General features: G+C 46.9%; 1 protein-coding gene across 3 annotated transcripts in view; it reads left to right on the forward strand.

Annotated features, from left to right (window-relative positions):
* Nucleotides 1-13,575, forward strand: part of MYO16 (myosin XVI) — a 574,710-nt gene that overhangs the window by 363,138 nt on the left and 197,997 nt on the right. For all 3 annotated transcript variants that reach the window (XM_082701002.1, XM_082701003.1, XM_082701004.1), the window contains exons 18-20: nt 1,049-1,166; nt 1,966-2,037; nt 4,430-4,571. In XM_082701002.1, coding sequence (XP_082557128.1) covers nt 1,049-1,166; nt 1,966-2,037; nt 4,430-4,571 — 332 coding nt within the window. The remainder of the gene's footprint in view (nt 1-1,048; nt 1,167-1,965; nt 2,038-4,429; nt 4,572-13,575) is intronic.

Here is a 13,575-nt window from a genome sequence, read left to right on the forward strand (position 1 = left end):
TCCTAGAGTATTAGACCTAAACATTACTTAGAGACTGTCCTTGTCAGCATTCTCATTTTGAAGAAAATAGAGTTCTACTTTGTGGTGAGAACTAGAAGTTCTAGAGGGGAGTCAGAGCTACGTCCCCCACTTACATATTCATAAAGCAAAGTATGAGTTGCTTTTAGTAAATTGTCACAGGCAGCAGCTTTTTATTTCAAAAATTAAAGGCTAGGGAAATGAGAATTTAAAGGATTATGTCACTTGCCCAGCATGGAGCTTAACCAGTGTCACTCATAATGTCATGATACTAAAAGATTGTTCTAGAGAAGTGTTTCTCGGCTCCAGCTTTTTCTTGATTTTTCATTGTCGCCACAAAATGACTGTCCATAATCCAAATTTAAGGTCTGGTTTCTCTCTTTCTGCAGAGTTCCAGATTCTCAGATCTCCTTCTGCAGCAGACAGTGTCTTATTTCCTTCTCCGTTCTGCTCAAAGATAGCTCTTGCCAACACCCATTTCTTTCTCTTTTCCTTAAAATACCTTAAAAAACAATTAGCATTTTTTAATCTAGGCATAGATGTTTGTATCGTGCCTTCCTGAATTTCCCGGCAGAAGTGAGAAGTCCTATAATCACACCAGCAGTTTAGCTCAGATGCGACAGCACAGGGAGATGGACATCGGCGCCCAAGGCCTCTGGGGGCGCAGCCTCAGCGTGGGGCCCCGTGCCAGGCCCGGGAAGACACGTGCGGCCCATCAGGGCGAAGTGATTCATGTCTCAGGGCGAGATTTATCTAGAAACTGTCCGTTTATGTCAGAGAGTCACTTCCTCTCCCTCTTTAAAGGAGCAGAGACATTGATTAGAGGAAATATGCACTCGAGTGATTTTGTTTTCGAGCTGGAGATGGGCCGTCCTCTGACCAGACACTCCAGATCTGAAAAGTCATCACAGCCCCACCAACAGGGCCTGCATCAATTTTTTTTTTTAAGCGATTAGGTTTTTAGAGGATTTGCCTTTTCATCTTTCGTCTGAACAATTCTGCTTGTTTTCTGTCTTTGTAAAACGCGCAGGAGGTAGAGAATCTGTTTGTGATCCTGGCGGCAATATTACACATTGGAGACATTCGATTCACGGCTCTGACGGAGGCCAACTCTGCATTTGTCTCTGACCTCCAGCTTCTGGAACAAGGTCAGTAGAACAGAGCTCCCATCAGCCTCGCGGGTGTGCAGCTTCGCAGACCTGCCGGCAGGTGGAGACAGAGTACAGAAAAGCCCTGGGGAGGGCGCCCTTTCTGCAGAGTAGAATTCAGAAGGGTAAAAAAATATGTTAAGAATAACAAAAATAATAATGGAAGAGCTGTATCCACTTTGTTCTTCTCTCTTACAAATGGTTTGGGAGATGAATAGCAGTACGTACATGATGTTCTCGTGCTTCCCACACTGACCGAGTCAGTTCTTAGGCGGGTACTTGGGTTTATTTATGTTGTGCTGGATACCCTCAGCCCACCCTGCCACCCGTGTATTGGGGGCTGTGCTATTAGCCCAGCAGTTTAAACAATATAATTACTTCCTTTCAGAGGTCTTGCCAAGAGCCTCTCTCTCCCCTTTGAAGTTGCCTTGTTAGTCACTCCCAGATTTTTTCAAAATACCGTCAAGCCACAGATTGTCAACGAGCGTGCCGTCTTCACCTCCTATCCACGTAGTTCAACGGGGGGCTGGGAAGAGCATCCAGGGCTGTCTGCGAGGGCAGGGAGGGAAGACACGTGCAGATCTCAGGCAGGAGCCCACGCGCCCGCTAGCGCTGTCCCTCCCAGAAGCGGTGTCTCCAGTTCACTTTGGTGATTAGAGCGCTCGTTGGGAGTCCTGTAATCAGCACAGTTCCTGATGGGTCTGTGCCATAAACTTGCAAGTAATAACCATAATGTGGAATGCCCTCGCCATCCAAAAATACATACTGACCTGTGCTTTCAATGCTGCTTTACCTTTAGTGGCTGGATTGTTGCAAGTTTCAACCGATGAATTGCTGTCTGCTCTAACCACCGACATCCAGTATCTGAAAGGTAAGTGTTACTCTGCTCTGATGTTGACCTTTGGGCAGTTTGTGGTCTTCTCCGAGACACGGAAAGCAAATGCAACCTGCCTTTCCCCACCCCGTGGAACTGTTTCTGTGAGCTGCATGCCGAGCGAGAGAAGCATCAGGAGCCCGTCGGGTCACTTGCTGGGACTGTGTTGGAACCCTCAGAGGTCTGGAGAGACCGTGTTGATGAACTAGTCACCTTCTCTCGCTCATTGGTCATTTGAGGCCAATCAGGCCTTCAGTCCGAGAGGATGTACTCAGTTAAGTAATTGGAACCATCCGTGTGTGCCTGTGCCCCCGTCAGCGAGGCGCACCCTCTCTCCTCTAGGGCGTGATTCGGAAGAGGAGCTGCCATTTCTTGGTCACTCTGGAGAGGACAGGCACTGTGCCAAGTGCGAGAAATGCTGGAATTTTAACATTCTCACAGATCCCTAGGAAGTGGGCATCACGTTTTCTTTTTAACAGATGAGAGGATGAAGCCTCTAAGAGACTAACTTTGCCCATCAGGCCACTAGCAGGGGCGTGTTTGGAACTAGACTCTCGTGCTGTCTGCCTCCTGCCGTGACTCTTCACACACCACGCACATCCGTCTCCCTGCCGTGGGCATGCAGAGTGGTTTTCCCACGCGCGCCGCAGTGGAAACCGTGTCTTGATGAGATACGGACCGAAACCGCTGCCCTAGCAACCTCCCTCTTAGTGAAAGTTTGAGAACTCAGCCTCTCTCTGATCTGTTTTCTCGAAATCACCACTGTCCGACCTGCTGCTTCTCTTCCCTACCGGCAGACGCTTAGGGACGTGGCTGGTCATTCCTGCCCCCAGCTCCAGAAGGTTCCCCTCCATGTTCCAGAACGTTTCGAGTCTCCGCATCATCCAGGCGGTGGTGCAAAAGTCATTTCGATGCCGCCGCCTCCTCCTCCTCCAGGCGCAGACCAGACACACGTCGGCTCTCCTCCCCAGCTCGCTCTGGTTCTCACTGCCTTCTCTTCGTTTCGCCTCCACGTCTTAAGGCGTCCTTCCTTCCCTCCGTCTCGGAACAACCTCCTCTTGAGTCTTTATCTGGCCTCATCTCAGGTCGTGTCCCTTCTGCACTGCTTCGGGAATAGTCCTTCTGAATCACATTCTGCAAATGTGACGTTCCTCTGTGGACCACAGCCTTTCAAAGATGCTTCCTCCTCTTTCGGAGTAAGCCTTGCCTTTAGGCTGACCCTGCACGCCCTTCACGTTCAGGCCAGCCTCACTCTTATGCCTTATTCTGGACCATCTTCCCACCAGCCCTTGCATCTAATTATTTCATTTCTTGAACTTCTCTGAAATCATCATGTCTCATGACTTTTTAAAAAGAAAAACTTGAACTCACCATTAATATCTAGAATTTCCTATATGCCCATTTTTCTGCTTACACCGTCCTCGTGTCCTTACTCACCCACCATGTTGGCGACCCGACACCCTCAATCATGGGACTCCGGAGCCCTTAATTCTATAATGTCATAAATGGCACACCTGTGTTCATGGTCACCTTGTCTGTTGATCTCCATGGCCTTGAACTTGTAGGTCTCTGAGTCTTCCTTATCTGCTGATTTTTTTTTTTTTTTTTTTTTTTAATCTGACTATCTCAGAAGGAGCTCTCCTGTGCTGGCCGACGCTCATGCAACCGTTACTTCACATGGACATTGTCAACTACTTAACCCCCTGCTCGGCCGCATGGCCCAGGTTTGCCGGCCGGCCACGGGACACAGTATGAGTGCTAGACCCCCCTCTCCTCTCTGTCTCTAGCAACAGGACGATCACAGGCTCAGCTCCAAATCTTCCACACTTGTTTCCCCCCTCCCCTGGTTTCTTCTCTCGTCTTTTGTAAAAACCTTATCACTCAAAATTTTAGTCACCATCTCTTAGAGAATGACGTAAACATTTCTACCCAAAGGTCTCAACCTGTTCCAAACTCCACACTCCCATCTTGGTTAGCTAGACCATGTCTCTGAAAATATTTAAAATATGACTAATTTTTTAGGTGACCAGGTTTTTGAGGGCCTTGGGGACAATTCTATTCAAACCAGTGAGCGGCTACCGGAAAGCTAGCTAAGAGGGCACCCCCGCCCCTGGCTGATTCCCTAATGGAGAAGAAATTATACTGCCTGCGTCGAGATCCAAAGCCGGGCTCCGCGTCGGGAGCAAGTAGGACTTCAGCATATGTGGCCGTCACTTTGGGAAACATTTTAAGGAACAACTGGCAGAGACCTCATTTCTCAGCCTTGTCATATCACTGTGACATCTTCTGGTGTAGGGGATGGGGAAGGGATAGAGTGGCTGTGCGCGGTCTTGTCTGCTTCTACGTGGCGGGAGCCGTGACCTCCCTTCTCTCCTTTCTGTGGCTGCAGGGGACACCATCATACGGCGACATACTGTGGAGATGGCTGAATTTTACCGGGATCTCTTGGCCAAGTCCCTGTTCGGGCGTCTGTTTAGCTTCTTGGTGAACACCATGAACGGTTGCCTCTACAGTCAAGATGAACACAGCAGGTAGGACTGGCAGGCTCCGGTCTTCGGCGTTACTCCTGCGGGAGCCAACTTAAAGGGCTCCTCTCCTGCAGTTATGCTGTCGTGAAAACATCTCATTTTTAACAAGTGATTTTACCGAACAGGTTTGATTGACTTTTTCATAGGGATTTAACCCCCTTCCTCCACCCCACATGCTGATGAATTAATCAAATCCTATCACGTGCGTTCTCTCTGGACTGCAGGTGTGTGTGGCTTCTGAGCACCAAGGAATGTAAAAAAACATATAAATCTGGGAAGAAGACTGTTTAAGAACAGCTAAAGTACGTAATGTTCGTTGAGGAGTCCAAGCCTCTCTTAGGACCAACTGGGTGGTGTGTTTCTGGTTAGGATGTCTTCCTCTCTCCTTCCTTTACTTGTAGATTATTGGATGAAAGGTCTCCGTGGTAATCCTTTAGATTCCTAGCCTTCAACACTTTTCAAGCAGTAGCTTTTCAGGATTATTTGAACATCTAAAAATTACAGACCTCCATGGCATCTCGTCAGTGGAAAACTGTGTGGGTATTCTTGTCACTGATAATGACCTTGAGTGGGTCGCTGAAAACAGAAGCGCATCTGGAAGTCTTCACACGTAGGCTTGTCTTTGAATGAAACCTTCTGAGAATTTCTTTGGTGTCCACATAGAGTTCTTCACTAAATGCTTAAAAATTGCTGCCTTTGGAAGTTTCTTGGAAAACACTAGAAGTAACATGTATTAATGGACCGTTCTTAAAGAAATGTGGACATCTTGAAAGACATCAAGGACAAAGGGATAGTGAAGTCCTCACTGGAATGTGCACATAGGAATTGCACAGCAGGTTGATGAGTCACAGTGTGGCCTAGGGTTTGGCATCTGGGTGTGTATGATCGATATATTAGCAGCTTTGCCTTAGAGTTTGGTCTGGTGAGGATTCTTGGATTTAGAACTGTTTATTGTCAGTGAATTTGTCATTTTCCTTTAAATATGAAGATAACCCACAGAATGATATCAATATGCTAAGTCTTGCAAATTAATCCTGTGTTAAAATTATTGGCTGTGCTGCTGAAATTGACATTGAAAAAAATTAATCTTATAAATCCAGCTGCACATAGAAACTTCTAGAAAATTTCCATTGGACACATTTCTTTTTAAAGATTGATTGGCTGATTTTAGAGACACAGAGAAAGACACAGAGAGAGAGAGAGTGCAGGAGGAGGGGGAAGGGCCAGGGGGAGAGAGAGAATTATTTTTTTTAATTTTTTTATTTTTTATAAACATATATTTTTATCCCCAGGGGTACAGGTCTGTGAATCACCAGGTTTACACACTTCACAGCACTCACCAAAGCACATACCCTCCCCAGTGTCCATAACCCCACCCCCTTCTCCAACCCCCCTCCCCCCAGCAACCCTCAGTTTGTTTTGTGAGATTAAGAGTCACTTATGGTTTGTCTCCCTCCCAATCCCAGCTTGAGAGAATTTTAAGCAGACCCCGCACTGAGCACAGAGCCCAGAGCTGGGTGTGCCTGACCTCATGAGCCTGAGATAATGACCTGAGTTGAAATCAAGAGTCAGATGCTCAACTGACGAGTCCCCCAGACACCCCTCCATTTGGCATTTAAATTTTGCAGAACCCTAAATTACATCCATACGTAATACATAGCCTCGATGTTTGACTACACACACAGAGAAAAATACACAAATACAATCCTTGGAAAACATAGTATTTCCCTCTCGGTGGGAATATTGCCACTGTGTCAATATGTAAATTGATGGTGTTAGTGCTGTCTTTTTAAAAAATTGTTTACCAAGCAAATGAATGAGGACAAAGATGAGCAGGAAATTAGCAATGTTTTAATGTATTAGAAATTGAACTTAGAATACACACTATTCTCAGATGAGTCATAATTTCCATGTTTTTCTCTCGTTTCTCCGGGGGTCACCCAAACCTAAATTTAAGTCTTAAAATACTGCAAAGAAAGGTTATGTTTGTAGTATTTCTAACTCATTGAAATTCATGGAAAGCTGAAGGATTTGTAGATTTACAGAACCATTTCTTAAGTCTGAGGTCTCAAAATTTGGATAAACTTAGGCTTTGATTGTTTTAGAATCCTCCATGTTTTTGGAATGAGTAATTGTGTCGAAACCGTTATGTAAAAAATGTGTATCCCCGGGGTTCAAGTTGGTGAGCACTCTGGATGTTGATGGGGAGTATTTTTCACACTAGATTTGTTTTTTTGTTTGTTTGTTTTTGGTAAATTTTGCAAGAGAGAATAACTGTAAATAAGATGTACTCTAACAAGTTAGTAAAAGAAAACAAGTGAAATTGAATCAGAGGAAATGTTTCTTCTTGGAAAGCTGGACTCATTTCCTGGATTACAGTGAAATAGGTACAGTATCAGTAACGTTATACATTTTGAACGATGTTACTTTCTCTACCTAGATCCTAAATAGGGTCGCTTCTGAGTTAAAATCCTGAGGTATAATGTGAGAGATGGTGAGGAGTAGTTAATTATGATGAACCAACCCATTTGCAGTATTTGCTCGGCCAGAATCGAGCCAGTAAGATGCAGACGTCCCCAGCCTGTGGCCTGCTGTGGGCTTAATGCCCATCCAGGCTGCACATACTGGCCGCCACTGGCTGGGGACCAGCAAGGCTGGGACAGCTCTCGTTCAGGGGACATGCTTTGTGGTCAGGACACTCCAGAAATCAAAACACGCCAGAACTTTACTTATTAGGCTCAGTTGACAATGGTTTGATCCAAGTAGGCAAAAAGGAATATTAATGAAAATAGCAACAGAACCAACACATTCAATGTGTTGTATATACAATGTGTTTGTACCATGTGCACTACTATATATAATGTATTATATGCAACATATATTACTGTATCATATATCATAGCCCTATACATACTATACTATATTATACTATAAGATATATACACATTCTATATAATATATAGAATATCATGATACAGAGTATCATAATATATAACATAATAATAGATAATATATAACATGTAATATATATGTATTATGTATATTATAGACATATATGATAATATATAATATACAATATAATTATGTACATATATAGTAATAGAAATTATTAATTATATACATGTACATATATAATGATGTATATGTAATATATCGTCTACATAGCATATAATAACATACGTGATACATGTAATAGATGCCTTTATTTGTTTAAAACTTTAGTGCTCACACTAAAAAGTGTGTGCATATAAACTAGCTTCAGAAGAAATCCTGTTAACCAGCCAAGAACGACACAAGGGATCGTGGGAGCAACAGGCGCGCTGGGAAATTGTGGCGCGCGGATGTCCTGCGTCTTCATTCCCCTCCTGGTGAATCTCCTTTGGAGAATCCCTACCCAAATACGAGCTGTGGCTTGTTAACCACTTTCTGGGATATTTCTTTCTCTAAACTATCACTTCGGCCTCGGAAGTGAAGGGTACACAGGGTTAATTCGGAGTTCCGTGATGCCAGCTCACTCTTCCTCCCAGCCCGGCCGTGACCTGGGGCGCTCCGACCGCGGCCCGGGCCTTCGTGGCTCCTCCGGCACGTCTGGCCAGCACCTGCTCACGGGCTCGCTGCCACTTCCAGTCCTTGCACGTCCACGTGCGCGCCAGGCATTCATGGCATTATCAATCCGGGCACGTGTTCGTGTCTGACTCTTAAAATAATTCAGCGGAGTATGGCGCGAGGAGCCAGGACACGGGTTCTGTGGGTTCTGGGAGGGAGACAGCAGAGCCGGGAGGTGCTCCCGAGTGGGGCAAGCGCTTCTGACCTCTGCAGTCACGCAGGCTGGCTAGCCCGTGGGCCCGGTCAGCATTCGGGGGGTGGCGGCCTCGGGCAGGAGAGCGCCCGGCCTCCCACCAGGGCCGCCTCCTGCACACACCAAGGGGAAGGACCTCCTGCAGCGGTGGGAGAGTTAGAACCCGTGGAGCTTCTCTCCCTGGAAGGAAACCCCAGGACCAGGGCAAGGATCTCCACTTAAGAAAAAGGGAGTGCTAAGTTAAGAGTTGATTGGCTTGAGGGGCGCCTTGGAGGGCTCAGGTGGTTGGGCAACTGCCTTCGGTTCAGGTCACGATCCAAGGATCAAGCCCCGCATCAGGCTCCGTGCTCAGCCTCTCCCTCTGCTGCTCCCCCTGCTTGTGCTCTCTTCTCTCTCTGTAGAATAAATAAATAAAATCTTAAAGAAAAAAAAAAAAGGTCGATTGGCTTGAAAGAGCCAAGGCCTATCTGATGCAAGAAAGCAGGTAGGCTCCAAGACTCCTGTGCTGCGTGGTTTGGGTCTTTTTTGTCCATTATTTTCGAAAGGATATGATGGTCACTAGACATGCAGGGGACCCCTGTGGTCTGGGAGTCCGTGGCCTCAACTCCCCTCTACATTGTCACTGACACCCCATGACCAATGTCGGCATAGAGATCCCATGTTTGAACCACACGGAGGTCCCTCTGTAGATTCTTGTAACCTCGCATGTAGGAAATTGGCAACTGTGAAGCCCACGGGGGACACTGCCTTGATTCCATCCTTCCCTGCCCATCCAAAGCTGGGTGGGAGCTCCCTTCCTGGGGACACAGCCCTTCTTCTCCCGGAGGAGAAGGCTTCCATCAGACGCTTCATTAATCACAGTCAGACCAAATCCTCGACTTACTCTTCTCAGGAGGCCTTGAGATGGTTCCCAGCGTCCCTTTCCCGCAGGGAGTTAGCTTCACTGATCAGGAAACCGCAGTACCCTACAGCTTCTGGATCCTCCTGCTTCCCGAGTGCGCTACCCCGTGAGAGCAGCTGTGATGTGCGAACGCTTGGGGACGGTCTCCTCCCGTGCCTCCGTCTGTGTGTCTTCCTGTAGCTCTACGTAGGTTCCTTTCCAGGTCCCCCCACTGTATTCCAGAACATCACCTCAAGCATCCCCCCACCTGTGGGACATAGAAAGGAATCTGGATAAAGTTCCTCCATACCTCCGACCCCCGTGAATTATTTTGCCTCATCATTGTAGAAAGCCTTCTCTGGTTCGTGATACGGGTTGGCTGTGTCTAGTGGAACATTCCAAAAGAAAAGGCTTGCTCTGAAGTATCTCCTGTTCATTTACTTAATAAAATCACAAACCTTTTGAAAAAGTTAGTAGGGAGACACATTAAGTTTATCTTTCATTTGAAAAGGCCACAGGATGGACAGTGTTATGTTCGCCCACTACAAAATATTTCTTTTATTGTGTCAACATAAGTAAAATTGTCCCCAGCCCCCGTGGTATTATTACTTATCTTGGCGTAACAACCTTGTTACAATGTGCCATTTGTGGTGTCGGGAAAACACAGGTCCTTCTCTGGCCTCACCTTCCCTTAAAGAGTGTCGTGTCAGGAGAATACATCACCACCCCGGGAAGAACGGCTGGAGGTCCCAAGACGTGGTGCTCACAAGGCATATTTCTGAGACTCCTGAGACTCCTCAAACACCCAGCTGGGACCGAAATTAAAAGCGTCTCAAGACGAGAGTGCTCTCTCCTGCCGGCGGGACCAGGGCGGTAGTGGGCTGCCTTCTAGGAGGGGCGTGACAGGGCCTGGGAGATGGGGCCAGGGGCCAGGAACTGAGGGACGTCTTGCCTTTTTGAAAGCCGGAGGATGGTTACCCGACCCTTTCTGGCTCCTCACACATTCCCACGCTGGACCTCTCCTTCCGCAGAACTCGGGGGGAGGAAGGTGTGCAGGCTTTCCTTCCCCACGTGTCACCCATGCTTGGGGCAGTCCCTTCGACACGGGCTCCACACACAGGGCCCTGGCCCCCCACGGCTTCCCAGGTGTGATTCTGGGGCAGGATTTCTCTGGGTTGAAGGCAGAGATGGACTCAAGCATGGGACAGTGCCTCGAGGACTTGCAGACACTTTCATTACTCACTTTCTATAATTTTTAATCAAGACACAGGCTCTAAACAGCACCTCATTTTTGTACAGGAATCTTCCTTGTGATTCTGAAATGAGCTAAATGCTGGCGATTCTAGCTGAAGTCGAATGAATAATAAATACCTTGATTTAAAGAAAATGATAAAGTGATTTTTGCAGCTCCTAAACGTGGACCTGCTTCATAATGCGACACTTGAGACTGAACGGGCGGCGTTAAATTTCCTGGGACTGCTTGTTCCTAACGTGGTTCCTTCACCAGAGTTTCGGTGCGGACTCGGCTGCTTGCCGACGTTCTTGAACAGCGGAGGGGGTGGGGACCTTTGGGACGGTTCCCCACATGTCTCGGATGCTGAAACCTGCCGCTGATCTCACTCGCTTCGTCACGCCTTCTGAATCCTGGGGCCGACGCAGAAACGGAACCCGTGGACGGTATTCCTTTTCACCGTTCGACACGCCCTGAGGACAAACAGATGGAGAGTGAAAGGTTGGCGGGTGGAGGGGAAGAGGCCGGGCTGTGTGGTGTGGACAGCGCACTTTATTTATCTACACCCGCACTGATTTGTTCCTGCCTTCATTTGTTCGTTCATTCATTCATTTGCGTCCGCTTGTTCTGAAATCCACACTTCTGGGCAGCACAATTTGGCATGCAAATGTATGCGGTAGATAAATGGAGTTTTGAGCATACATATGGAGATTTGGGGGTTTGCACTGAGCGTTCGGCTTCTTAAATATGCTTATGCTGTATTGCGTTCTTACAATATTTTAGTTGAGCTAAACATAAACATTTAAAGACTTTATGATTAGTTACTTTCGGCTTCAGTGACTTATAGAAACTTTGGAAGAGCTCCCCCCTCATGTCTTCAGATGCCCAAACCAACATTTGACTCATTTTCATCCTGAGTCCTTGAGTATCGAAGCTTGCTCCTCCCGATTCCACCAGGAGCTTTGGTTGGAGTCCAGGGTCGTCTGAGGATAATGAGAGGACTCCATGTTGTCCATGCAGTGCCTGACACAGCAGGAATGGCTGCTTGGCTAAAATCCCCCAAACCTCGGTGGGTGTGGCTGGATGGAAGGCTTCCTGGCTGATGGTGATTTGTCTGTGGAGACGGAGGGTTCGGAAGAGGTGCAGATAGACAGCATGTTGGGAAGCCGGGATACGGTCCAGTCTCTTCCATTGAATTTTGGTTCGGTGACCTTGGGTGTTCTGAAGAGTGCCAAATAGAGGAAATATGTTGTTCTTTAGAAATAGGAACGTCGCTCTTCATGTACGCTTCCAGACCTGAGAGGGGTTTTCTCTTTGCTCAGAGGCTTTGCAATAAGTGGGTGACCGTGGATTCGCATCAATCGGTCTCCATCCTCTGTCCCATATCCTCTGTGTGGATACGTCCGAGACGCCCTTGCAGAGAGCCCAACTAGTTGAGAGTGTCGTGTGTGCTCCTTGATGGTTGCAAAAATGAGGTCCCCATGGCTTAGACACCGTATTTCCCAGGAAGTAGGGGCTCCTTGACGAAAAACTCACATGGAGGACACCAGCTCTGTGGACAGGTGAGTGTGAGGTGGCTGGAGGGGTTCTGGCTATGAGGAGGATTGCATCGGTGATCAGAGAGCTGGTGCTCTCAGCAGGGAAAGGGATAGGTTAGGGGAACAGGTGGGAGAATGGGGTGAAATTGGGATGAAGGCTTTCGGCTTTAAAAATGAAAGCATCTATCCCTCACTGGAAGGTAGGTAAGGACTCACCACCCTGGGAAATGCTGGGTCTGTCCTTCCATCCATAGATTGATATGGAGAGAGAAAAAAAAGGTTGTTGAGAAGCAATCAGTTGGAAAACTTCTCACACTATCAAATGTCCCCTTTCCCACCCAGGACATGTATAGTGTGGGTTTGAATTATACACAGAGGTGTTGCACAGATACACCAGTGAGAGGAGAAGCTCTACTCTTTTAGAGAGAAGTTGAAATTTTCTTTAACATTATTCTCTTTTTCTTTTCCTTTGAATTCACATATCAATTCGATGGTTTGGTTCCCAAAACCATCAGTAGTATATTTTCTGCATCTCACCCTGCTTCTAAATTCACACATTTTCATAGTAAGGAAAAAGCATTTTGTAAGGCAGCACGGAACATGCTAGATGTCCGGAAAGATTTCCATCAGCATGGTCACCAAATGCCTGTGTGCTTCCCAGCGGTCCGGCGGGGGTCACTGCAGAGGATGCCGGTGTCGCTGGTGGGGGCGGCTTCCCCGAGTGTCACCGCTGACGACACGCTCTCTGAAATGAGAAGAGAGGAGCAGGTCTAGTGGGGCCTAAGTTTGAGGTGCTGTTGTGATGCCTGGTGATCGCCGGTGAGTCCATTCTGCTCCAGCCCAGGACGTGAGCGTCCCAACCAGCATAGGAGATCTGCAGTAGGATCGTAACAAGCAAGTTGACGTTCATCGTCAGAAACACCGAGCTCCTTCATCAGAGGAGATGTGCTATTCTTCCTTAATTAGAGAGAACAAATATTTCCTGTAGGGAAAATATAATTATAGCTTTGGAGAGTTCTGCAGGCTGGTTTAAAAAAGAAACCCATGTCAGCATTTTGGATAATGTCTGAAGACTCCCTCAGTGAGTGGCAGAGGAGGCTGATCTCTACCTGCATGCTCTGAAATGAGAATCCGGTGGATTAACGGGGTGGACAGGATATATGGCTTACATTTATTGGGGGGATTCTCCTGAGTTTTGTTCTGCTAAAGATTCAGTTCATGTACTATTAATTCTGAGTATTTTTTTGTGCATATGCACATGTTTGTTGGATTTCCAAGGATTTTAAGTAGAAAGTAATATTTTTCCCGTTTATATAGAATTTATAGGCAAGTTTGCTGCGATTACCATTTATCTCTCTGATCCAATCAGGTAGCACTTAATGTTCTTAAGAAATGTTATGTGACTTTTTGTAGGTCAGAGTCTCATTTGAGAATCCAGTGAATGGTGTAAACACACACACACACACACACACACACCCAGAGTCCCTCACGTAATTTCTGGTGATTGAAAGACCACACCCAGCAAAACAAAATCCATGTGCCTGGGCTGGAATACTTCC

Source organism: Mustela nivalis (assembly GCF_964662115.1).
Source record: "Mustela nivalis genome assembly, chromosome: 15".
Classification (NCBI taxonomy): domain Eukaryota; kingdom Metazoa; phylum Chordata; class Mammalia; order Carnivora; family Mustelidae; genus Mustela; species Mustela nivalis.